The 27912-nt window shown below is 38.0% G+C and overlaps 1 protein-coding gene and 1 long non-coding RNA gene across 2 annotated transcripts in view; one reads left to right on the top strand and one right to left on the bottom strand.

The window, feature by feature from the left end:
- Nucleotides 1-27912, top strand: part of FGF2 (fibroblast growth factor 2) — a 59407-nt gene that overhangs the window by 23981 nt on the left and 7514 nt on the right. Inside the window, exon 2 of the mRNA XM_070609154.1 lies at nt 19108-19211. Coding sequence (XP_070465255.1) covers nt 19108-19211 — 104 coding nt within the window. The remainder of the gene's footprint in view (nt 1-19107; nt 19212-27912) is intronic.
- On the bottom strand, nt 15573-27315 carry LOC103541117 (uncharacterized). Its single transcript, XR_011537216.1, has 6 exons — nt 27186-27315; nt 26701-26753; nt 25774-25855; nt 24640-24740; nt 18447-18519; nt 15573-16486 (listed from the first exon to the last, which is right to left on the bottom strand). It is a non-coding gene; the product is annotated as an uncharacterized lncRNA (long non-coding RNA).

The following is a 27912-nucleotide window of genomic DNA, read 5'->3' as shown; positions in this document are numbered from 1 at the left end:
TAAAAATCTTGAGCTGTCTTTTGTTCTTTGCACTCCTGGCTCAGCTGGGTTAGACATCCGCATAGCCTGGTTTTATTGTTATCAGGGGTGCCAGGGCGCGTGTTCTAGTGCTGTGTTTGGCACACAAGTGCTTCATAAATGTTTACTGGATGAAGTATATAAGCAATTGGTTATATTCATACTTTTTAGAAACTAAAATTAACATCAACAAAGTCAAATAAAAGGGTGTATGGTCTTATTAAATGGAGATAGATGCAGAATGCAGTTTCACAAATTATCTTCACCATTAAAAGTAGACGTTTGTTAAGCACTCAATACACGTGCTCTGGACACTGAGACTGTAGCTGGGTGACTTTAGCTGGTTACACTGTATAGTGAGAGTGCCAGTTTCTTCTGTAGATGGAGCATATAGAACGTGGTAGGAACATGGGAAGAGAAAGCCGTTATATTTTTTCTTTTTTAGATCTATGAGCCTTGGGATCAGATAAAAATTTTAAAAATAAAACATTGAAACAATAGTTTGCTGCTTGTATGAGGAAACATTTTAAAGTGATTAATGTAGAAAGGCATTAAGCTAAGGAAGTTAACAAGCACATTCAGTTATGCACTGCCATTACTTTGATACTGTTCATTTCCGTTCTGAAGGCATAGTATTTTTGTGAAACCAGTGATAGCATTTAACCTCAGTAATTGAGATGTTGGAAGATCTGGGTTCGGATCTCAGTTCTGCTGTGTAGACTGTGTACCTGGAAGGAAGTGGCAAACGTTTTTGAGGACTCTCTCCCACCTCACCAACTTTCAACCACAGATTCAAATATCCTATTTTAAAGAACTCAGCTCCGGAGTAGTCCACTTAACTTTATTGACTCCGACTTCAAGGCAGCTGCGTTGTTGGGATGGAGCCATGGCTTTTTTGCCCTGTGATCTTGTTTTGTTCCTTTAAATTCTCAGCACAGCTGAAGAAGGGGCCCTGTTTCTTCCCGGAGACTTTCAGGCAAAGGAGCTGTTGCCAGCTTCCCGCTCCGTCCACCAGCTATGTCATGCAGGGGATGCAGGGAAGAATTTTCCTTGGGAGGGCCTCCTCAGAAGTTTGGAGATGGGCCTTGAGCTCTTGGCTGGAAGCAGGGTTTTCCGAAGTGGAGGCTGCAGTAATGCTCGTCATTGATTGAGAGACGTGCTCCTCGGGCTATTTTCATGAGAGTCACATAAAACTCTCTTGTCTTAAGCCTACTTTGAAAGGTGTTTTCTTAATGATTTTACCAGTCAAATAGAATGACTGTGTGGGAGAGTGCAGTGAAATAACTGGAACACTCTGGGCGGCTTCCCTTCCCCACCCTGTGCCCCTGTGTGCCTTTCCCCCGAAGCTCCTCCTTTCTCAGGCACACACTTGCCGCTCTGTTTTCTGTTCTGGAGCTGCCTGAATTGTGTGATTTTTGTAGATGAATCTGAACACTTCAATCCAGAAAGAAGTGCCAGGAACACAAACAGCCCAGCTAATTGGCGTTCACCCCTAGGGGAGGGGCATGGCCGACCCAGCTGGTTGCATTATCTCTATGGAGCATTTAACTTTGAGAGAAACCTCAGGCTCTCTCCAATCATCCAAGAAGCATTGGAAAAAAGGAGAAAGAATCGCCAAGAAAAGGCTGTAATCAGGAGGTGCTCCATCTCTTGGGTATGTTGGTTGCAAAAATACTTGCTTGAGGCAGCTTATATTTTTGTTGTTAATCTTTATTTGAGCTGCTTGTGATTTCAGGGTGCTCTGGCCAGGTTAATAGCCTTTGATACAGAAATTTTTAATTGGTGACCCACAAGCCAAATTCCTGTCACAGACTCTCTGTGTGTGATACAGAGTTTAAACTCTGCGCTTGGCTGGCGCTGAGTGGTGGCTGCCCCCTAAGTTGGGGGGTGGGTTTTGTGGTTTATCACAGCCCCCGCTATTCCCTACTCCTCTTCATCTTTTCACCAAGCTGCTCCACTCCTGTGTGTTACTTGCCTGGTCCCTGTACGCCATTGAGTTTGCCAACCTGCTTTTGGTACAAGTGTTTTCACAGTGTTCCTTGAACGCCGAATTCCATTTACTCTGAGACCAACCAAAGGGCTTGATAAGGATTTTTCAAGAATTGATTTGTATTATAGAACTAAAATTTAGAAACATTCGCCGTTGGTTTTCAGTGAAAATATTTCTCAGCTTATAGCAGTGGCCAACTCTGACTGAAGGTCTGACTTTCAACAATTTGTTCCGTCTTAGGATATTGACTTCCTCAAAGGCCTGTCTGCGGCTGGCCTCAGACAGCAGAGCAGCTCTTCTAAGACCTGGTGTTCCCACCTCCCGCTTCGGAAGGCCTCTGCCAGAAGACATTTTCTCATGAGTGGCGCAGATGCCTGTGCCAGGGGCCGATGAGCTTCCTGTTTATTCAGTAAACATTGTAGGAAACACAAAGAAATGTGAAGTGATCTCAGGTTCTGGGGTCACCAGAGCAGTTCTTGAAGTTCTTTTACTAATGAAAAATAGAAAAATTTGTATACAGTCAGCTAGCTGAGGCACAATCTTCTTGTTTTCTCTTTACATAACCCCCTACTACCCCTGAAGTTTTTAATATGGCCACAAACAGGTAATGTAAGTGATATTTGAGCTTCATTCTTCTTTCCTTGCCCCCTCTCCCCTCACCTTCTAGTGGAAGTATTCAGAGGCTATGAAGAACAGAGAATGGAAGAAATTGAGAACCCATGGTGGCAGAATAGCCCACAGACCACATAATGAGCCTCTGAATAATTGAGAATTTGATAATGAGAATTTGATAAGCCATCAAAAAATAATTTTCAAATATTGATTCCTCTTAGAATCATTTCATAAATTTTCCCCATGATTCTTAGGATAAAATCCTTAAAGTTTAGTATTAACTGAAACTTTGCATCTGATTTTTATATTATATTGTATTGTATTGTGTCTTATTCCATGTGCCTCCATAGGACCAGCTCATAGTGAGTCAGCAATGAGTTGTAGAATGAAAAAAACCTATATACAGTTGGAGGCTAATTTTTTGGTCTATGGGTTATTCTACCTATGGGTTCTCAATTTCTTCCATTTCTCTTCTACCATGGAAACTGAAGTTACAGTAAAAATAATATCAAGAGGAATCTATCTTCTTTACATGACTTGGCTTTAATTTTTTTCTCTCAAATAAATCCATGTGTCTTAAAGCACATATTTCAAATGTTAATTATTAAAGAGATGAGATTTTGAACTAGTTGGCTGATTTTTTTTAATTAATTTTTTTATTTAGAGTAATTATTGATTCATGTGCACTTATAAGAAATAATACAGAGAGATGCCATGTGCCTTGTGCCCAGTTTTCCCCAATGGTAACATCTTGCAATACTGTAGTACAATATGACAGCCGGGATATGACACTGACACAGCCAAGATACAGAACACTTTCCTCATCACAAGGATTCCTCAGGTTGCCTTCAGGGCCACACTCATTCCACCAACGCCACCTCTGGCAGCCACCAATCTATTCTGCAATTCTATGATTTTCTGGCTGACATTTTTAGAAACATTTCTCCAACAGTTGGCCTCTGGGAAGAAAAGACCATTTAACGCTTTATAGGGTTGATGACTTTGTAGGTGGAAGCTGGTGTTTGTGGATGCATGTTCTCAGTGTTGCTTTATGTTGCTGTGCCAGGAGACAGTGTGGGGTCTTGAAGTACAGATTACCGAGACTTCAACTTCTGGCAACTATTCTGGCGACTATTCTTGCCAGAAAATGCCCCTGCCAAAGGTTGATGGAATTTTCCTGCTTGAATTACACTACCTCCATAAAGCAGGCCAAGAAATGTGCTTGGTGGCAGAGCATTTCTGGCCTCTTCCTGACACTAGGGTAAGTCAGATACTGTCAGGAGGCCCTGGCAGCTGTGGAAAGGGTGAGGGAAGGTGTTTTCTCTACCTGTTAACCTGTTTTGACTATTTACTGATGAGTGTTGGAACTGTGAACTCTTTTTCCTCTCCATCTTTGAAGTTATCTTTGCTGCTCTGCAGCCCTACTTTGACCCTGTATTGCACCTGGAGCTTCTGGAGTGCCACAAGATGCCACATAGTCTTTTCCTCTTTCTTGCTGTCAATCTGACTTAATTACCTGATACCACTATAGAAGTAAAAGCCATTGCCATTCTTAAATAAGCTGCTGTGTTATTAGAAGGATCAGGAATCATCTGATGTCTACAGCTTTTCAGGCATTGTATTACACTTGCTCTTATGTGTAGCTCAGCTAGCCCAGTCACTTCTGTTTTAGGACATGAAGTACGAAATCCAGTGGAAGAGATACTGGAGGAAATCGATTTTTTTAAAGGTTTTTATGGATTGGAATTGCTTGTAACAGCCTTGTCTTTGCATAAATCAGCTGTATATTTTCATTTTTTTATTGCAGAAATTAAATGTTATGGCTTAAAAGTAAAATAATTGTGGCAAGAAATTTGGTATTTTAGATGTATATCATACTTATTTTTATTTAAACTGTTTAAAATGTTTTGTCATCATCAACAGTCTTCAGTGTCCATAATAAAAACAATTTCTACTTTATGGATTTAACAATTGATCCTCATAAAGATTCAACAGACTCATAAAGCCATGACCTGATTGAGTAGTGATGAAGGAATTCATGGATTTCCAAGTTCTTTCCTCCTTTCCTTTCTTCCTTCTTGTTTTTTTTTTCTTTCACGTTATGTCCAGTTTTAACCTTCTTTGCAAATTGGAGTTGCTAAGAATTTTAATGAACTATGTGTATTTCTAATTTTCTTATCTATAAACTTACCTACCTAGTTGAGTTGTGAAGAGAATGGAATGTGTGGTTTTGGAGTTCTGGGATGATTTGCAAAAGGAAATTAGAAAAAAATGAAAGTTTAATGAGAGGGGCTGTGTGAAGCTTGTTAGTCATATTTGTGTTTTGTTCATCAAAAAAAGGAAGGAATAAATAAATTAGGTTACTGATCTTTGTTATTTATCTGATGATTATTTCAAGTACTCCCTAATGTCAACGAATAAGAGGCATAAACTGCAAGAGAAGCAAAAAGTTTATTTGGAGTCTCGAGGATTGCCATTTGGGAGACACAGATTCAAGTAGAAACTCAAATGTGCTCCAATTAATGGAGAGGGGCTCAGGGTTTTCATGGGGAAAAAGAAGGAAGATGAGGTAAGTTGTATTAAGAATGAGTTCATTTGAGCCAGATGGGGAAAGGACAAACTTGTACTTCATTGATTTGTTAATGATTTGGTCATCAGCAAAGTCCAGTTTTATCAGTCCTTACAAACCAGATATTCTTGTCCTTACTGACTTATTGGAGTGCTGGTGGTCTGGTCCATTTGGGAAAATAAAGAAAACAAGACATGCAAGGCAATTCCTCTGAAATGGCTGCTCTGCCTCTATTGTAATATATCTCCACTCCTGTCATCTTGCACATAATTTATCTGGAGATATAAAGTTTTTCATTTCTGGCGCATGAGTTTCTTTTGTGACCTAGGCTCCTCTGTCAGTTATCTCTGTGTTAGAAGTTTTCCGTGCCTGGTATACAGCATTAAATTGGGTGACAATTTATACAATTTCTCAATCTATTATCCTGTGTTTATTATTTATCCATTCATTCAACAAAATGGTATTTGTTGCCTCTTAGGCATCAGGAACTATTCTTGGAGCTAGAAAAACAATGGTAACCAAGATCTACAAAGTCTCTGCCCTCATGCAGCTTACATTCCAGTGGCAACTACATGGTGTTTCTTTAGTTGGGCAACCATTAATATTATTTCCTATGTAAGTAATATGGAACTGAAGCAAACAAAAACTCTCAATTTAGTACACGAAGATAATGAGAAAGCAGTTGTCTCATACTGTATTTCAAGGTTCACTATATTGGTCTACAGATGACAAGAACTCATCTTTCCCGACATCCTCATCTCAGAACACTGCACACATTTTAATTTCTTACTTACTCATTCAAAACAACATTTTTAATTTAAAACTGAGTGATAGAGTTCCCAATAGAATTATGTTTTTGAGTCAAAAAATAACTGAGATTTAGTAGTCTTCTTGGAACTGAAATTCACAAGTAAATGATGAGTAAATTCCAAGGCATAACCCACTGGTTTCTTGTCTGTGTCTTCTTTGCAGTAAGTACCACTTAGTTTATTTGTCTTGAGAATAGTGAAACTATAAATTTATTTGCTATAGGTAAAGAATCAGCCTCACCACGGTGAGACATTATCTACAGCATAAATGGCACATTTTTGAAGTATGCCACAGCCACATTTTGTAGGTCATACTTACCCTCTCCTAGATATTCTTACGTCCTTGATCAAGTACCAGTTTTCCTAACAAACAATATAATTCCTTGAATCTCAAAACAAAGCAATAGAAAAGAAGCAGGTAGAGTAGGAGGCCAACATATTTGATGATTACTGTGTACTAAAGCTTTTACATATGGAAGGAGGTCTGAGATCATCTAATCATCCCTATAACCTTGTGTAATAGCAATTATTTTGCATTGTGCAGGTGAGGTGGTAAGCTCAGCTAGGAAGTGATGAAGCCTGATTTTGGTCCAGTTCTGTCTGACTCGAAAATCCATGCATTTGACACTGTGTTACTTTTTCTGAGCGCTACAAACTAGTTTCTATGGTTTATTTCAGTCAAACTTCTTGAAGTTGTTTGCATTCACTGTTTCCAAATTTTTACTGTGGTTAAACCCAGTGGATACTTTTCAGTCTTATATTAACCTGACTTCTTCTGTACCGTTTGACACTGAGGGGCTTTTTAAAGGTCCTGCTTGAGATCTGTCTTCACTTGGTTTTTACTCTCTCTTGGTCTTTTATCTCTGACCACTCTCTTGGGGTTTCGTTAAATTTATAGAATATTTGGGAGGAGAAGTGACATCTCAACTATATTGAGTCTTCTCCTTTGTAAGTATGCATAGCTCCTTTTTAAGTCTTTTAAAAATGACTTTCATTAAAGTTCTGTAATTTTAATTTAAATATTAATATAATTTAGTTATTATCACAGTGGTATCTTTTTTAAATAATTACATGTTCTAACAGTTTGTTTTAGGTTACAGAAATTCAATTGATTTTTATATATTCTTATATCAAGCAACTTTGCTGAATAATTTCCAATAGTTCATTTGTATTTTATTTTGACTTTTAAGAAACTTTTTACTTGGGAATAATTTTAGATTTATAGAAGAGTTGCAGAGATTTTACAGAGTTCCCCTGTACCCTTTACCCAGCTTTCCCTAAGGGTAACTTCTTACATAACTGTGGCACTTTTGTCAAAACTGAAAAAGCTGATACTGGTACATTACTATTAACTAAAGTACAGACTTTATTTGGATTTCACCACTTTTTCCACGAACGTCCTTTTCTGTTCCAGGATCCAATCCAGAATGTCACATTGCTTTTAGTCTCTTGATTTTTAATGTAGAAAATTGTATGATCTACAAAGAATAACAGTTTTGTCCCTTAGTTTCTGAATGTGTGTGTGTGTGGTGTAGGTATCAGGTGTGTATATACATAGCTTCCTGCACTGGCGTGGTCTGACCATTGTTTTCCAGGCTCTGCTTGCTCTGCATCCTCTGCTCCCGTCAGTGTTGGTGCTCCCCAGGATTCTCTCCTTTGCCTTTTAATTCACACCTGCTCCACACTGTTCTAGAGGATTTTAGCCATTTTATATCTCCCTCTGTGGGTTAGGTGCAGCCTGTGTGCCCAAGGCAGTCATTGTTTGCTATGATTACCAATGTTTATTTTTATCATAGATTTCTTTTTTGAGCTCCAGATTCATATAGCTGGTTATCTTCTGGATATCTCTATCTGAATTTTCCACAGACTTTCAGTATGCCTTAAGGGAACATGTCACATTGTCCTCTCTTGCCAACTTGTCCCTCCTCCTGTGTTTCCATCTCAATAATCTCCCAGTTATCCAAGACAGAGAGAAACCTGGGACTCATTCTGGACTTCTCGCCTCCCTCTCTTCCTCCCTTCTTTCTTTCCTTCCTTCCTTCATTTCTAGTCTCCTTACCTCCATTCCCTTCATGTCTCCTGTTAATTCTGTTTCCTTCATTCCTCACATATTTATCGACTTCTCTCCATCCCAAAGATTTCATTAAAAGCTCTCATTCTTTCATCTCTTTCACCCCGTCAGACTTCTTAACACAGTATTCAGAGCCTCTGGTCTCTCTGGCCTCATCCTCTCCCATGATGCCCTCTTTCAAGCACACACAACACCCTTACTCTCTGTGCTAGCGAGACCTAAGGACCTGATGTTCCCTGGATGTGCCATGCTTTCTCTCCCTTTCTCCTCTGGAAGTTATATAAGGGTGCTTTTTTTGGGTTCATACTCTGTCTTTTCCTGACTAAGTTGCTAATTCCTTCGGTCTCCATTCAGTTGTCACTGCTTTCAGGAAACCTTTAATCTTCCAGGCATGGTTAGGTGTACCTTCCGAGTGCTTTCAAGGTAGCTTGTGTATATTTCTCTCACGGCAATTACAATATTGAGCTTGTTTAGTTATTTACCTGTATACCATCCCTCTTCTCCTCGACAATATTGTCCGTTCTTCCAGGTCAAAGTCTGATGTTGTATTTCCTTTCTGCTTCCTATTATTTAGCACAGTACCTGGCACAAACACTAATAACTGTTTATTGAATGAATGAATAGAAGTATTCACTGTCCTTGAAAACACTGACTTGACTGCTTCTGAAAACCATATTCTGTCACCAGGGACAAACCTCTCTAAATGTCAACTTCCTTATTTATAAATGAGGAGGGCACACTGGATGATCTCTGAAGTCCTTTACAGCTCTAACAAATTGGTGTTTATGATTTTAAGATTTATTATTCTTGAGCATATTCAAAAGAAAACAAGGTACATTCTGGAGGAAATTCCAAAAAAGGAGTTCCAAAATATTTTGAGCAATGGTGGTAACATTGAAATAATAATTTGGCTTTTTGGTTATACTGCATAACAAAATGTGTCCAGTGCCTATGATCTGAGCACATGAACATTTGAGTGGTTGATTTACGGTGATCAGTTTCTGTTCCTTGGCTTACATATCTACATCATTTTAGAAAGACTGTGTAAATTCTCCTTTGCTGAAAGTTTTCAAGTAAAAGTTAGAGGGCTATTCCTCATCCATATTGTAGATGGGATATGAGATATAATTGTATAATGATGGGACTAATTGACCACTAAGATCTTGCCTAATGACGAGATTCTTCAATTTTGTGGTTTAGCTCTTTGTTTTTATGCTACAATAGAAAAAAAGTTGAGTTTTAAGTTTGGGTAACACTATTTATTTTTCCAAGTTCATCCCTTACTGGATTTAATATCAACATTAGAAAGCCACCTGAAATATATGTTTATCAAAATTGTTAACTTCTCTGCATCCAAAAACTGACTATAATGAGTGGTCTCCAGCTTGCTGAGATGACCTGCATTAAATCAGTGTCCAAGGTCCAATTTAGAGAGGTCTTTTAGTGTAGTTGCTTTTTTTTTAATTTTAAAAACTTTTAAAATGTAAAATACAACATAGATAAAAAGAAAACCACAAAAAAGAAATTTGTACTTTAATGAATTATTACATGGTGAACATTCTTGTGGTGAACATCACTCAGGTCAGAAAACAACTTTGCCAGCCACCCTAGAAGCCTCTCTGTGTCCCCTGTCCCACTCACAGTTCCCTGCCTCTCCAATAAAAGTATGCAGATTTTTATTTTAATCTTTGCATTTCTTCATAATTTCATCACACCAATAGGCATCCTTGAATATTCTCTAGTTTTGCTTTTTAAAATATATGAATTTTAAGCCTTTTTAAGTCTCAGGTCCTCCTTCCATCTTTTTTTCTCTTCTGTAATTGATTGTTGAGGAAATTGGATGATTTGACCTGTAGAGTTTCTCAGTCTGGATATTGCTGATTGCTCCAGCTGTCTAGGACTTGGCTGTTTCGAAGAAGCATGGCTGTTTCACGCCTGGTCCTGGAATGACATTCTACCTGGAACATCATTCCCACTTATGTCCCTACCCTCTACCTTGTTGATGAGATTATCTCCTACGTATCCTTCAAAACTTGGCTCAAATCTCATCCTCCCTAGAAAAATTCCCTCACTTTCCATCTAATAATGGCTATGTCCTTTTCTGTAGTCTCATAGCACCTGTATAAAACTCCACTACGACACCAAGGACATTGCTGCAGTTGTCTTTTTACCTGTTTTTCTCTTGCATGAGACGCTTTTATCCACCAGACATTCACTGGATATTTCTGTGTGGCATTGTGCTACTGCGTGGGATACAGAGATGGATGAGGTGCAGCTCCTTGCCCTCAGGATGCTCACAGTCAGGGAGGGACAGACAAGTGTGGTACAAAATTGTTCTGAGTGGAGGAAGCAGGATAACGTGAGAAATCAGAGGAGAGGGTTCCTAACTTAAACCGAGGGGAGAGGGGAGGAGGGAACGACGACAGAAGGTTTTCCCGAGTAGATTATAATTCCAGAATCTAGCTCAGTATGTGCCACAGAATAGGGGCTTATTATACAACAAAAAGGAATGTTCTATTTATGGTCATTTGTTAAGCACTTTTTAGGTGGCAAGCTTCATATTATCATGGAGAAAAATCTTTTTTTTTTGCTTTTTTGATAGCTATGGCAGACACTTTTCAAGTGTATAACTAAAAAGCTGGCTTGAAGTATTAAAGTAGGGCTTGGTTTTTATATAAAAAACTGATGAGGGGCCAGCCCTGTGGCCGAGTCGTTAAGTTCGTGGGCTCCGCTTCAGCAGTTCAGGGTTTTGCTGGTTCGGCTCCTGGGACTGGACATGGCACCGCTCATCAGGTCGTGTTGAGGTGGCGTCCCACATGCCACAACTAGAAGGACCCACAACTAAAATATACAAAACTATGTACCAGGGGGCTTTGGGGAGAAAAAGGAAAAATAAAATCTTAAAAAAAAAAACCTGATGAAAACCAAGCCTTCAACATCTATCTAAGTATAAGAAAATAAATAAATATTTTGCTATTTCCGGGAACTAGGCTGAGGATGACAGCTTCCTTAGTTACGCACAGAAGGGGATGGATCATCTGTATGGTTCAGAAGAGTTGATGGTTAAGTCTTCCTGCACTTTTCAGAGCCAATTTTTATTAGCTTGTTTGTGTATTATATCGTTTCATTTCCTGAAAAGTGTGGGCAGTTTTGCAGTGTACTCTTTATGTGGAAATTTAATATAATTTCTTTCATTCCCTATTCTAAAGTACTTCATATTTAAAACTACTCCTTTAAGGAGACCCTCTCCCTCCTCTGCCCCCAGCAAATGAAGCATGTCTTTGGCTTATGCCTTTATTATGTTCTAAGATCCAATGACTTTGCTTACTAAGAGTCTTCTAAATCTCAAGTGTGATTGTTTTATTGTATCTTTCCTCCCCATGAAGCCAGTCCCATATGGAACAATGACAACTAAGAGGCTTGTAATGTAACCAGAGTTAATTTCACTGGGCTGTACTGTTCGGTGTCCTTGAGTACCGGCTGAGATGTCCTTGAGTACCGGCTGAGATGTCCTTGAGTACCGGCTGAGATTTCACGTTGTATAGAATCTGCAGAGTATCTCAAGGACTCTATCTGGAATATTAACACAGTTTTTACACCTGTAATGGACTGATGTTTGTCTCCCCCTCAAATTCATATGTTGAAATCCTAACCCACAGTGTGATGGTATAAGGAGGTGGGGCCTTTGGGAGGTGATTAGGTCAAGAGGGTGGAGCCCTCATGAATGGAATCATTGTCGTTGTAAAAGAGACCCCACAGAGCTCCCTAGCCTCTTCTACCGTGTGAGGACACAGAGAAGACAGCAGTTTGTGAAACAGGACAAGGGCCCTCACCAGATGTGGAATCTAACAGCACCTTGATCTGGATTCCTCAGCCTCCACAACTGAGACATAAGTGCTCATTGCTTAAGTCACCCAGTCTATGACATTTTTGTTATAGCAGACCAAATTGTCTAAGACAATACCCTTCAATACACTGCTACTCAAATTTAACACCAATTGCCCAATGAACTGCCTTTGGTTACTTTTTGTTCTTTTACAACCCAAAAAACTTATATTAGAAAGTTTCAAATAAATACAAAAATAGAAGAACCAGTATAATGAACTCCATGTACCCATCACCCAGCTTCAGCCTTTAGCAGCACATGACCAATCTTGTTTCATATATACCTCTGCCGGCTCTTTTCCCCGCTACTACTAGATTGTTTTGAAGTATATCTAGACATCATATCATTTCATCAAATCATTTAAAAATGACTTACATAGATCATTACATGAGTTCTTTGTATGTATTAGTACATATTAGATACATAAATGATTAATATGTTATTAATCTCTAAAAGATAAGGACTTTAAAACATAGTCACAGTTCCATTCTCATGCCTAAAAATTTAAAATTTCCTCAGAAGCATAAAATATCCAGTTAGTGTTAAAATTTCCCCTATGGTCTTATATATATATATATTTTTATGGTTGGTTTGCATTAATCAGGATTCAAACAAGGTTCACACATTGCTTCTGATTGATATGTCTCTTAGATCTCTTTTAATTGAGAAACTTCTTCTCCCTCTTGGAATTCACGAATGTGATTATTTTCCTGGTCATGTTTAGTATGGCACATACTTGGTATTTTATTCTAGATTATTTTAAAATTTTGACAATATTAACATTTTAAGTTCTTATTGTAAAAGTAACAGATGGTCAATCAATAAAAATTTAAAAATAACAAAAACTATACGCAAATAAAATATTATTTTTGTTTTATCACCCCAAAATAACTGTTAACTCTGGGATTATTTTCTACTAATCTGTCTATATATTCAAGTGTATAATTTTTACATAGTAAGTATTCCCTTTGCTATTAGTTTGGGCTTAATTTGCTCTTTTTTTTCTAGTTCTTAAAGTAGAAGTTTAGATTTTCGTAGTTTTTTGCTTTTCCAATATAGACACTTAAAACTATAACTTTCCCTTTAAGCATGTTGAGTTTTCATTATCATATAATTAGAAGTATTTTCTAATTTCCCTTGTGATTTCTTTTATCTGTGTTTTGTTTGGAAATGTATTGCTTAATCTCCAAATATTTGGGGGATTTTCTCGATATCTTATTGTTACTAATTTCTAATATAATACTCTGTATGATATCAAGCCTTCTAAATGTATTGAGACTTGTTCATGGCCTGCATATAGTTTATTCTTGGGAGTATTCCTTGAAAAGAATGTTCTGCAGATGTAGAGTATAGTGATCTTTAAGTGTCAGTTTGGGCATATCCACATGCAAAAGAATGAAGCTGGATAGAAAAATTAACTCAAAACAGATCAAAACTTAAATGACAAGCTAAAACTAAAACTCTTAAGAGAAAAGCATAGGGGTAAATCTTCAGGACCTTGGATTAGGCCATGATTTCTTAGATATGACACCACAAGCACAAACCACGAAAGAATTAATTTGATTAACTGGATTTCATGAAAAGTAAAAATGTTTATCCTTCAAAGGACAACATCAAGAAAGTGAAAAGACAACGCATAGGATGGGAGAATATATTTGCAAATCAGATAGCTGACTAGGGATTTGTATCTAAAATGTATCAAGAACTATTATAACTCAGTGATAAAAAGACAACCTAATTAAAAAATGAGCCAAGGATCTGAACTGACATGTCTCTAAAGAAGATATACGTCCTGTGGCTTAGTGGTTAAGTTCGGCATGCTCCACTTCAGTGGCCCAGGTTCAGTTCCCAGGCACAGACCTAGACTACTCATCGCTGGCCATGCTGTGGTGGCAAACCACATAAGAAATAGAGGAAGATTGGCACAGATGTTAGCTCAAGGTGAATCTTCCTCAGCAAAAAAAAAAAAAAAAAAAAAGATATACAAATAGCCAATAAGCACATGAAAAGATGCTCAACATCATTACCCATCAGAAAAATACAAATCAGAACTACAAGATATCACTTCACACTCAACCAGGATGGCTATAATAAACAAAACAAAACAAAAAAACACAGACTGTAACAAGTGTGGCCTGGATGTGGAGAAACTAGAACTCTCATTTTCTAGTGGGAATGTAAATGGTTGCTTTGGAAAACAATCTGACACTTCCTCAAGTGATTAAACATAGAGTTACCAGATGACCCAGTAATTCAATTTCTTGGTATATACCCGAGAGATGAAAACTTATGTCTACACAAAATCTTGTACACGAATGTTCATAGCAGCATTATTCATAATAGCCCAAAACTGGAAACAAACCAAATGTCCATCAACTGGATGGGTAAATCAAATGTAGTCTATCTATTCAAAGGAATATTATTTGGCATTAAAAAGGAATGAAGTACTGATAAAGGCTACAACATGTAAGAACCTTGAAAATGTTACACTAAGTGAAAGGAGCCAGTCACAAAAGACTACATAATGTATGATCCCATTCATATGAAATATCCAGAATAGAAAATACAGAGACAGGAAGTAGATTAGGGTTGGGGATGGTGGTATTTGGGACTCAGGAGGTGAGTGCTAAAGGCTGTGGGATTATGAAAATTGATTCTAAAATTGATTGTGGTGATGGTTGCACAACCCTATAAATACACAGTCCTGTGTTGCTTAATGACTGGGATACATGCTGTGAAGTGCGTTAGGAAATTTCATCAATGTGAGAACATCACAGAGTGTATTTCACAAACCTAGATGATAGAGTCTACTACATACCCAGCTATATGGTACTAATCTTATGGGACCACCATCTTATACACAGTTCATAATTGACAGAAATGTTGTTATGCAGCACATGAGTATACTAAAAATCATTGAATTGTATGTGCACTTTAAATGAATTGTATGGTACATGAATTATATCTCAGCCTGTTAAAAAACAAACAAAGGAACCAGGGGCACCAGCAGTTCAGGACAAGAGCCCTTGATAGTACTTTTTACATCACGGTGACTTTCGAAAAAGAGCTTCTCAGCTGTAGTTAACTGATTTGAACAATTCAGGTTCACTAGGCAAATAAGCATAGGATGGCTTACTATGCTAGCAGAGTTAATATTTTTTAGCATAGTTTCCAAATGACTGTGATGTTAAGAAGAGAAGGAAGTCTCAGGTGAATGGAACTTACCTGATCTCAAAAAAAGTCATCAAGTTCTTGATAATGTTATTCATATATTCCATATTCTTAGTGATTTTTAAATTTCTTCTGTCAATTTTTTAAAAAAAATTTTCTTATTATTTTTTATTTATTTATTTTTTTGAGGAAGATTAGCCCTGAGCTAACATTCACTGTCAGTCTTCCTCTTTTTGCTGAAGAAGATTGGCCCTGGGCTAACATTTGTGCCCATCTTCCTCTATTTAATATGTGGGACACCTGCCACAGCTTGGCTTGATGAGCCATATGTAGGTCCACGCCCAGGATCTGAACCGGCGAACCCTGGGCCACTGAAGTGGAGTGCATGAACTTAACTGCTACACCACTGGGCCAGCCCCTTCTTTTGTTAGTTTTTGCTTCAGATATTTTTGAGTTCTATTATTAGGTGCTACACATTTAAAATAATTATGCCTTCTTGATGTATCTGACCCTCTTATCATCATGAAATAACCTTGTTTATCTCTAGTTATACTATTTGCCTTGAAGTCCACATCATCAGATATTAATATAGCCATACCAGCATTCTTATACTTAGGGTGTGCATTTTACATTTTTTTTCCACATTTTTACTTTCAACTTGTCTGTATCTTTTACTGCAACTTGCTTGTATTTAAAGTGTTTTCTTCTAAACAACATAGTTGGGTTTGCTTTTTTTATCCTGTTGACAGTTGTTTCCTTTAAGTGGAGTGTTTAGTTCATTTACATTTAGTGTAATTATTGACATGTTTGGGTTTAATCTGCCATCTTGGAATTTGTTTCCTAATTTCTTCATCTGTTCTTTGTCTTTATTTCTCCTTTCTTGCCTTCTTTAGGTTAACTGAGTAGTTTTTTGTATTCCCTTTTGCCTTATAGCCCAGCTGCCAAATGTTTGGTAGGTCAGGAGTCAACCTTGCTCCTGAACTCTACCCCTGGCTTTCCTTGTCTTGGAAGATCTCTCTTCATCCTGCTTTGCATTTGATGAAGGCTCAGTGCTTCTCAGAGGGATTTTCTCAGCCTTGTCTTTCTCCCAGCCCTCAGTGGACTCCTGCTTTGTGTTCAGCAAAGGCCTGAAGTACTCAGGCGTCTCTCTCAGCCCCTCTGTTCTGTGCCCAGCCTTTGTTGTGTGGTGGTTGTGCACTGGGTGCGAGCTCTGTGGGAGAGAGCTGTCAGGCGGGTATGGGACTGCTCTCTGATTAGGGCTCCTCAGAATTCTAATTCCTCACATTAGCAGCAACTAAAAGTTTGTAAAAGTTCAGCTGGTTTCTCCATACTCTCCTTTTTGGCAGGTTTATTCTTCTTCCTGTCAGAGAAGAAAGCAGCTGGTCATCTCTTTTTTGGGAAGGGATCATCATCTGTATGTGGAATTTAGTTCATTTAGGTTCTTTGCATCTCAGCTCTGATGGGGTTTTAAAGAAAAATCTATGATTTTTGTGGCTTAGCCAGCTTCTTCTTGTTTTAGGCTCTAGTTATTTTTAAAGTTTATATTTTTATAATTATATGGCAATGGAAACACTTTTCAAGCACCTACCATTAATGTTTATTTTTTAGTGTCTTATTGAACAACAAATCCCTAGTGTGGAATACCCAAGAAATCTGTAAAAGGCCAGTGAATAAGTGAATGATGACATTTACTTTGGGTATTAAGTCACTGGTATTGGTCATACGTTAGTATCCATAATCTCCCTTCTGACCAGTAATACTCATTTGCAAGATGGTAGGCTAGGGCTAGGCTACAGTTTATTGATAAGGTGCTGAAAGAAGTATAGGGATTGATTATGCAGTCTTGCCTCATGAGCATTTATAGAACATATGGATATCTGAACCTTATTTATTGACATTACATAGGTATGATGTCAATGTTTTTTAAATATAGGAAATACAGAAAGGTGTATGGTGGGAAAGAAGTCTATCCCATTTCTGTCTCATCTCACTCAGTTCCCCTCCCTGGAGGCCTGCACTGTTACCAACTACTCTCATTTCTTTCCAGAGACCATCTATTAATAAACCAACATTTATTTGCTAATTGTATGAGTTAAGAAGAGATGAGAATGTATTCAGAATTAATATGGCCTCTCTAGATCATTTTAGAGCTGTATGCAAGGATTTGCTCATAATCGTTAAGATAATTTTGGTTATATTTGTTAAAAATAAAGCTTATTTTCTACATTTCTCAGTAATGTTGTGAAAAAGACAACAATCTTTTTGTTTCGTTTCCACATTTTGATTATAGTTCTCTTTACTTTGTATTATCTTTTAAGATTCTGTAGAAGACTTTTGTCTGGTAACTTCAGGCTTAACTAATGCTGTGCTCTCCGGAATACAGGAGTGACTGGTGCATGGAAGAGAATCAGACATTAAATGTCCAACAGATGTCTTTTTTTAAAAATGTAAATTCTCAAACATTCATAAAATAGTGAGAATAGCATGATGAAAGCCTGTGCTTCTAAAAACTATTGACATAGGTTAATCAATCTTCTTTTATTTATCCCACCCACTTTATAAAAAAATGATTGATTGATTACTAGGATATTTTTAAGCTACTCCCAGGTGTTATATCTCATTTTACCTGTAGGTAGCTCTAGCTGATAGGAAAAATTTTAAAACATAATTACTATGACATAGTCATATCTAACAAAGTTAATAATAATTCCAGAATCTTTCAAACATTACTTTTTCATGCCATGTTTTCCTAGCTACCTGGAAACACCTGGGAAAATTAAGTTTACTTTATGTTTCTAATGTTATCCAAATAATAGTATCTGATTTCTAAAATTTTGACTATTCACTGCTTTTTTTCTACTGCTGTCAAGAATATCCTAGATATGTTCATAGACCATAGAATGACCTGTGAAAAAATTCATTCTTGGACCAGGCAAACTTTATAAATACTGTATACTTGATCCCCTTATGGTGATTTACACTGCAGGCTATGAGGAGCAAAGTTCTGAGAAGTTTGGCAATAAAGAGTTAACAGGCTTACCCAAGAATTTCCTAACTTTATTGGCCCCAGAACCCTTTTTTAATGTAACATCTGTTAGCCAAAATACATTTTGGGGAGTGGTGTTCTAGGTGGGAGAATGCTTCTTCTGAGCAGCAAAATAGAAAATTTTAACTTTTTTTTTATCTGAATTAATTAGATCATTATTTGTCCATATGGCATGATCATCATAATCATGTAATATTTATTTTTTGTTTTCCTGCAACCTGTGTAATATTGATAATGTAGTGTAACAGACAGGTCATCCTCTTCAGGATCTTACCTTCTGAAAATCCTTCATGACACTGTATAAGCAAATTAAATATAAGCATTTTGTTTTTCCACTAGATGGATACCTGCAAAAATAAAAATACAGCTGTACATCACAATCCCTCCATAAAGACAGATAAATGCATTGGTATTGTACTGAAGGGGAAGCGAGAAATAAGATGTGTAGAAACAGAAGGAAATACAAACCAAAAGATAATAGAGAGCAATTAGATTATATTTTATTTGTGAAGAATTGGTTAAAAATAAGTTTTAAAGAGTTTGAACTGAGACAGTAGCATGGAAATTCTCATAAGTGGTTTACATTTTTATGTACTCTCAAAATATGTTCACTTAAAAAAAATGTTAAGCAGTTAACAGGGCCAAGTGGAGGCTAATTGCACAGTAAAGAAAAAATTCTCCATTCTGTGACTCTTCTCTGCTCACTGACACATGGTGAGAAGGAAGTCAAGAGGCTGTCCTGCGCTCGTAGATCTGCCTCTCCTCCTTGCTGAGAGAATTTAATTCACATCCGTCCCCTGTCCCCCCACCCCGCCAATCCTCCGGAGTGGAATAGCTGGTTGCTCAGGTGTGTCTTGTGCTTATATTGCATAAATGTGTAGATGGCTGTTTTTTCTTTGATGCTACAAAGGTCTTTTTTTCCTCATTACTTACAGTCAAACTACAACTTCAAGCAGAAGAGAGAGGGGTTGTGTCTATCAAAGGAGTGTGTGCGAACCGTTATCTTGCTATGAAGGAAGATGGAAGGTTACTGGCTTCTGTAAGTAATGTTTTCTGTTTTTGTAGTTTTTTTCTTTGTTAGCTTTTATTACTGTTAATTTGCTAGTATTGGTATTTATTAAATCTTTTTTAAGGTTTTGCAAGTATTATATCATTTTATCTTCATATTCACCCTATGAAATAGAGAGTAGTATTCTCTTTATTTCACTGATGCAAAAACAGAAGTTCTGAGGGAGTAATAAAGTAACTAAGAAAACACAGTTCATGTGAGGTGGGGCCTGGATGACGCTTGAGGTGTCTCGACTCCAGAGCGTGAGCTCTAATTCACTGCATTTTCCTGCCTTCCCTGCAAAGCTATTAAACTACTGTTAAAAAAATTCCTTATACTGTGCAGTTATTTGCTGATCAGTTAGATGGACATATAAAATTTTGAGTATAAGTTTTTAAGTTTATTCTTTCACATTTGACATACAAAACACTTGCAGTGGAGAATACTAGTTGAGAATGTGGGCCCTGGACCAAGGTACAGATGCTGTCTCTGCCGCTTATTAGCTGTGTGTTCTTGGGTAAATTATTCTGAGTTAGTTCTCTTACCTGTAAAACAGAGACAATAATGATCTTCTCTCACAGAGTTTTTGTGAGGACTAAATTAGCTAATTTATATCAAGTGCCAAAATCAGGGTCTAATACATAGCAAGTCCTCAAAATTGTTACTTCCTTCTCATGTTACTTCTCATTTATGTATAAGCTCATTCAGGACAGCAACTTCTCTCTTTTTACTTTTTATCACTGCTAGTCATGTGTCCTAGCTCCTGGCTAGTATTCTTTCCACTAATGCAGGCTGCCTGTCAACTTTCCCATTATTGTTAGAACTAGGATTGCACATCTGTTGAGCAGACACAGTGTGTGGGGAATGGCGCAGGGAAATAAAACCTATAAAAGACACAGACCCCACTTCTGTCTGGCTGGCGGAGTAGATTGGACATGTTCCTGAAAGTGTGTATATCTGCATACACAAACCACAGCCATAATCCCAATACCAGCAGCCAGTTATAACCTCTCTGTAACTTTCCTCACAGAAGGGATCTAGGAGTACCGAGCTGCTGTGGTGTTTTGAGCTATACAAATAGTTTTTGAAATTTTTTCTGAGTGAAGACCTTTGGATTTCTGGAGGAACTGAAATAGACTTACAGAGAAAAAGAATATTTCAACCATCTAACTGATCATCTGACAAAGATATATTCATGTTGATATTATCAATTTATGTGATTTTTGCAGGATAAATAACGTCTTGGTGTAGTGCCCCCCCCCCCTTTTGTAGTTGAATGAATTTTAGAATCCTCTTCAAGAATAGCCAGTACTTATTGAGTGTGCAGTGTGCCAGATGCTGTGCTGGGCATCAGGGTTATAAAACTAAATACAAAATGGTCTGTGCCTTTAATGAGTCACAATCCTGGGGAGACAGAAGTGTAAGTCAATATTTGTAATAATGTATCAGGGTTTTGATGTGTTCCTTCTCTATCTTAAAGGCATGCATAGTAATATAGGAAAGGAAGTCAGAAGTATTATGACATAGGAAGTAGTAGGAAAGGAAGTGATTAAACTTGTCTAGGTTAGGGAAGATGACCTATAAATAGGATTTTAGATGATCTAGAGGAAGTCCATCAGGCAGCCGAGAGCAGAAGGAGTGGAGATGAGGGTATAGATAATGCACAAAGCTTACTAGGCATAACTCTAGAATCACCAGTAATTCACTACTGCTGGAGTATAAAGGGCAAAGGAAATACAAGGTGGAAGGAAGAGATAAGGCTGGAGAGGTAGACAGACCGCCTGCTGAAGTACCTTGTGCACCATGCTGCTATAAGCAGTGGAAAGCCATGAAAAGTTTTAAGAAGAGACACAGTCAGATTTGAATTTGAGAAAGATCACTCCAGCAGTAGAGTAGAGGATGCATTTGAGGGGCCCAAGACTGATGGAGGGAGATCAGTTAGAAGGCCATCATAATAGTCCAAGCAAGTGACGATGAGAACCTGGCAATAGCAGGACAGAGAGGACTGAGGAAAGTGCTAGCACTTGAGATTGATTAGATCCAGGGGTGGAAAAGAGGGAAAAGTCAAAGAATGAGAAAGGGGAAAGAGGAAAAGAGCAAGTTCTGGGAAAAGGTAATACAGGTTAAAGTTTAGACCTATCTAGTTTGAATTGCCTAAGAGAAATTCAGGTGAAGATGTTCACTGCATGGTTGGAATTATGAGTCTGGAGCTTAGAGGAGAGGTCTGTGTTGAGATATAGACTTAGGTGTTATCAGCATATAAGTAGTGAGAGTGGATGAGGTCTCTTAGGCAAAAGATGTAGCTCTAAAAGGTTGACTACTTGGGACTTTCACTTCTTCCACTGTTCTTGTGTTTTTTTCTACAAGTCTGTTGTCAGTTCTTGGTAGCAATATAATTCTTTGGGAATCTACCAAAGAAGCATTTAAATATTTCCATGACAGGGGCCAGCCCCGTGGCACAGCAGTTAAGTGCACACATTCCACTTTGGCAGCCCGGGGTTCGCCAGTTCAGATCCCGGGTGTGGACATGGCACTGCTTGCCAAGCCATGCTGTGGCAGGCATCCCACATAGAAAGTAGAGGAAGGTGGGCAGGGATGTTAGCTCAGGGCCAGTCTTCCTCAGCAAAAAGAGGAGGATTGGCAGCAGATGTTAGCTCAGGGCTGATCTTCCTCAAAAAATAAATTAATTAATTAAATAAAATATTTCCAGGACAGTGAATCAGTGGGTAATTTTGCATGACCTTGATCTTGCAGAGAGAGGAAGAGGCGTTTACCCCTACTCTTCTCACCTAAGGGTGTGACAAAACACATATAGTGTGAATCACCATGGCTTCTGCAATAGTATTGGTTTGGCTATTGTCAGACAGTGAAGGTGGAGAAAAGAAAAGAGATGCATACAGTTGCTTCTGTCATAACTAACAGTGGACAACACTGGTCAAATGGTTTTAAAGCTCTAGCCTTTTCTATGTCTGTCTGAATCTAGCTCAGTGAGTGACTTGAGATTGTTGAAATTAGAAGGTCCAGTGACCTGATGATCATGGTAGCCCTGTCAGATAGTCATTGGAGGGGTTATTTATCTCGAGAACATAGGATGGAATATAGGTTCATCTGTCATGATAAAAACCTCCATAATTGTCAAAAGTGATGGAAACAGAAGCTACTCTACTTTAAAGTGCGTTTCTGAAACTAGTGGGCTTCATAAAAGAGGAGACAAATTTAAGACAATAGACCTGAAAACTGAACTGTCTTATTCTTACAGAATTCTCTACAAGTTAGAATTCAGAGAGTTCTGACCTCTTCTCTTGGGTATATAGGCAGTAAGCTTCCCAAACTGTTGATTCTGTACCACCAGAAGCATAAGGTGCTCTAAAATTAACAGTGTTTTCTAGTTTCTTCCTTAGCTAAGCAGAACTTTTCATAAGATTAAGGTCATAGCATTTTATTTAGTCTTAAATGGGTTTCTGTTTCCTTGGATGTGTGTTAATTCTTCCTGATACAACAAATTTCTTACACGTTGATGCAGTAAGAGTTAATTTAGCAATGCTTAGAAATTTATCACAAACTTTCTGTAGGGACAAAACCACAGCTGTTACACATAAATGGAAAATTCAGGGTTTATCAATTTCCTTTGAGGAATGGCACCAGCCAAGATCCAGTTGCCAGCTCCCATCATAGCATCTATTCCTGCCAAGTTCACGAATTACTCTCTACTCTTACCACTCAATTTGTGTGGCTTGCTGCCTTGCCTTTTCAGCAGCAATTCTATCTCTTTCAAATTAGTCTGGGTGGGCTATGTCAATTTTTAGATGAGAAAGTAAGCACCCCTACTCCAAAACCAAGGAGGTGGTGTTGGTGGTTCAGTAAGTGGCATATCTCTCTGAGTCTGATGCATAGGCATTGAGCTGTCAACAATAGCAACTTTTAGGCAAGAAATTAAAAGTCTTGACCCTTGGTTATTAATATCATTTGTGCTAGCATTTAATGGATTAAGATGAATCACTGATGGGGAACAACACCATAGCCAGGGATGTCAGCAGAGACCTCACTCAGGTGACAATGGGAAGAGACAGCTGGCATATTAAAAAGGAACCAAAACAAAATAAAATTAAAAAACCACTAGCAGCTTTTGGTAGAAGTCCAGTGTTGTGACTAGTAGCCATCATTTGAGGATGCAGGTCCTCCTTATAACTTGGAAAAACTTGGGTTTATGACCTTGCACTTGCCAAAGGCATAAATCTTCCCCCTCTTCTTCTACCTGGGGCCCCATTTCAGACTGCTGTGCTATGACACAGCCCTGGGTTCTTCTGCATTTTACCCTGTTTGTGGTTCCTGCAGTGATTTCTAAAACATTCTAGTTTCCCCTCAGAAAGAAGAGTACTCTGGATACATCAAACATTTTGGTTTCTAAGAGTCATGTTAGGTTGATTACTACCAGTTGAGAGTATGAAAAAAGAATAAGTTGTGTGCCATTTTTTTCTCCAGCACCTTCACATATTAATGGCATGAATGCATTCAGGCTAAGGATTTCTCACTGTTTGAAAACATTTCTTAAGAATCTTTTCCCCCCTTTTGAAGCTGTAAAATACAAAAGTTCAAAGAGTAACTATATTTAACTGCCAAAGCCTATATTTGGAGGCTGAAGTCAAGTAGTTCTTTAATAGACAACAGACTCATTATTCCATTCCATTGCTGGATAAATTTTGTTGCTATGAGCAACAGAGTCTCAGAACAAATACTAGGATTTACGATTTCTTAAGTGTTCATGAAATTGTAGATTTTTTTAAAATTGCATATAGTGAGGTTAACTATATTTTAAATTTAAATCACCAAACAACTTCAATGGTTGCATTGGTATGAAAAAATTCGCCTGGTTTTCATCTGCTAGAAAAATGCACATTGTTTTCTATATAATGCTATAGATTGTGATAACCTGAACAAAATATCTCAGTAAGTATAAGAATGTGTGAGACTTCTGTTAATCCATAATAGTCAAATATGAAAAAATTATTTATATTCTGAGGATGTACATTTAATTACTATAAAATTAAAATTCTTTTTTACCTATAGAATAACTTGCTTAGTTGTGGGGGCTTAACAATGAAATGAAAGCTACACACATAGTAAAGTAGGGAAAATGCATTTTTGAGGGGCTCAGTTATCCAGATCGACAATATATACTGATCAAATTTCTCAGAAAAATGCAGTAATTAAAGAGGAATGTATATCCTTTTTAAGAGATAAAATACTAGATTAAATTCAAAGGTTACTGCCTAGTAAGAATTATTGCTTCTTTTAGAAACCAATCATAAAATCTTACACAACCTATATATATATTACAAGGTTAAGATGAAATTTACTTTTAACTTTTCACAATTTGTGTATTTTATTTTGTTCTGAAATAGTCAACACTGATACTTACATCATGTCTGTTTTTAATTCTCAGAAGTGGTGTAATCAGAAGCATTTTTGGATTCATGTTGAGCAAACTCCTTTATAAGCCAAAACTGCAAAATCAAAGTACTGTAAAAGAATAAACAATCCAAAAAGCAGAGCATGGGGAAGTGGCCATAAGGTTCAAATCTAACAGTCAGCCGTGGACAAGAATTGTGAGGCCAGTGCCTAAGGAGGGGAGATGGTGGGAGAACTTTCTCTAGTTCTTAATTTCTTTTCTTATTGTATGCCAACAATTAAAGATTGTTTTAAAGGCCTAAAGACTGCTAACAGTTGGGAGGGATCTTAAAGATCATCAAATCCAATCTTATTTTACAGATGAGGAAAGTAAGGCTCAGAGAAGTTCAGTGACTCCCTCAAAGATACAGTTAGTTAGGGATCAAGGCAGGACCAGAACCCAGGTTTCCTGGCCCATCAAAGATCCTCACAGGATCTTTGTCAGGAATTCCTGTTGACTCTACCTTCAAAACATATCCAGAAGCAGAGAGCTTCTTATCATCTCTACTGCCACCACTGTAGTCTAGGCCTTCACTCTCTCTGCCTAGGTTACTGAGCAAGCCTCTCACTGGTCTCTCTGCATCTGCCTTTGGCCCACTGTCAACTTGGCAGCCAGAGTAATCCTGGAAAAATATGTCAGATCATGCCACTTTTCTGCTCAAAAGTCTACAATGTTCTCCATCTTCTTAGAGTAGGAGCCAAAATATTTACAATAGCCTACCTGTCTCTCATCCCATTACCTCTCTGACCTCATTTCTTACTCCTCTGCCCTCCAGACCCTCTGCTTCATCCACATGGGCCTCCTTGCTGCCCCTCACACACTCTAGGCATGATTCTGTCGTAGGGCTTTTGCATTAGCTGTTCCCTCTGCTTGGAGTGCTCTCCTCTGATATCCGGATGGTTAGCTCCTTCATCTCCTTCAAGTATTTGCTCAAATGTCACTTTGTCAGTGGAGCCTACTGTGACTGTGCTATTTAATACTGCAACCTAATCTCTACTCCCACCACTCCCAATCCCTCTTCTCCGACTCAGCTTTACTTTTTTTCATAGGATTTATCATATTTTAGCAAAGAATATAATTTACTCAGTTATGCTTATTGCTTACCGTGTGTCTCCCCCAGCTAGAATTTGAGTGGCACAAAGGCAGGGATCCTTGTTCAGTTTTGTTCATTGATGTATCCCAGTGCCTAGAAAAAATATATATGTTAAATGAATAAATGCATTATTTGAACTGTGTGCTTTCTGTATCCCAAAATTACTTGTAAGTAAAAAAAAGAAAAGAAAATTTAATTTGATGTAAACGTGTCAGATAGATACATGGGCAAAGAGTGTTCACAATCTGAAATGTTACTAAGAGCATTGAGTTCTAAAACTGAGATTATGATAATTATGTCACAGGATTGTTGTGATATTTAAATAAAATGATATGCCTGAAAGCAGTCAGTAACCATGAATTAAGGGATTTCCCAGCTCGTGGGCCTTTAGAAAATACGGCCTTGAAGGCAAGGTACAGGGTACAAGTTGTTATAAGCCCTTTGAAGCTGCTTATCCACTTTCTCTGTGATGTTGTTCTTTGTGATGTGAAGAGAAGACCCATGGGCCAGCTCAGTGGTGCAGCAGTTGAGTGCGCACATTCTGCTTCGGCGGCCTGGGGTTCGCCAGTTCAGATCCCGGATGCAGACATGGCAGCGCTTGGCACGCCATGCTGTGGTAGGCATCCCACATAGAAAGTAGAGGAAGATGGGCACGGATGTTAGCTCAGGGCCAGTCTTCCTCGACAAAAAGAGGGGGATTGGCAGGAGATGTTAGCTCAGCGCTAATCTTCCTCAAAACAAAAAAAGAGAAGACCCCCTTTTCTGTTGTTTGAGATAGTTAGCAGTTAAACAGTGAGAATAGGAAAAAAGCTCTGTCAATATGTTTATAAAGTTAATAAAAATTATATTGCATCATTTTTTAACAGGAACATTGAGATCACAGTCACTGAAGATGGGTTTGTAAACTTAGAATGGAGAGAAGTGAAAATTATACTTACCTTGGGCTGTTAAATGCCTGCTTTTCTTGAGAACTGAATTTTGGCCCTACTCCCTGTTAAAAAAATAATGCAGTTTGTTTTCAAGTGCAAAACAGTTTAGTAAATTTATATGGCTGAACATTCAGCAGACATGCAAGTTTTCCTTCCCTCCCCTCTGTTTTTGTAAAGGTACAAGTAACTTCTGTAAAAAAAAAAAAAATGAGGGTTCCATGATGTATTACCCATTTAATCTCTGGTAGTATTTCCTTTCTCTGAAATATTAGGAATTGGCTGAGAAGGCAGAAGGCAATTATTATTGGCATGGTACGTATCCCAGTAGGCCAAGCATTATAGGGAGTGCCAGCCAGGAAGGTGGGGCACCCTGGAAGCTGACAGAATGCCAAAAAATGAGCATATCAATGTCCTGAGTGATGACTGAATGATGTGGTTAGGTCTACTTCTGGGGAATTAGCCTGTCAAGCAAAAATGGTGACCTTTCATCTCACCTCTATGATTACAATGACTTTTCCTTTCACTCTTTACTTCCCCTCCACTTCTTAATTATAAACCTGGAATAGGGAAAGAGGAAGATTTTTATCACTGGCACTGAGAAATGACAAAGTAACCCAGGTTAACTTCAGTTAACACAAGAAGTGTACTAAATTTCACCAAAGGTAGACTGAAAGTAATGGATATGGAATACCCACATCACTCCAGGTAGAAGTGTTCACTGTTATCACATTTGAATCTTTAAGAGTCCTGTGTATCACAGAGCTGGCTCCCTGTGCAACATATGTGTCTCTGAAAGGCTACTGGTGATTTATTTGCATCAGAAAGACTTAAGTTGCTTTATTAGTAATGTGTTGCAACAAATGGGCAAATTAGATGTTTGTATTTCAGTTTTTAAAGTTCAGTTAACAGTAGTCAAAACACTAAAGCCAAGTAAATGTCCAGTAAAATTCTCGTCTGCAGAAGCAGATTACAGGCTCTCATACCACACCCTTACTTTAGATGACTAGACGCATGTTATTCCCTCTTAGGTCTTTCTAAGTCCTTTACTTTTCATTTTGGTTATTATGCCAGCTCTTTTCATTGTTTTGCTTATTGACCTACCTTTTTCTCATAGTTTGTGCCATTGTTTAGTTTATCTTGGAACCAGAGAATCTGGGAAAAGATTCAAGTCTTTTGAGTGTACATTTTCCCAAACCTGAAGTTTCCTAGATTTGAGTATAT

Source organism: Equus przewalskii, chromosome 2, assembly GCF_037783145.1.
Source record: "Equus przewalskii isolate Varuska chromosome 2, EquPr2, whole genome shotgun sequence".
Lineage (NCBI taxonomy): Eukaryota > Metazoa > Chordata > Mammalia > Perissodactyla > Equidae > Equus > Equus przewalskii.
This window is presented reverse-complemented; position numbering and strand designations above follow the sequence as displayed.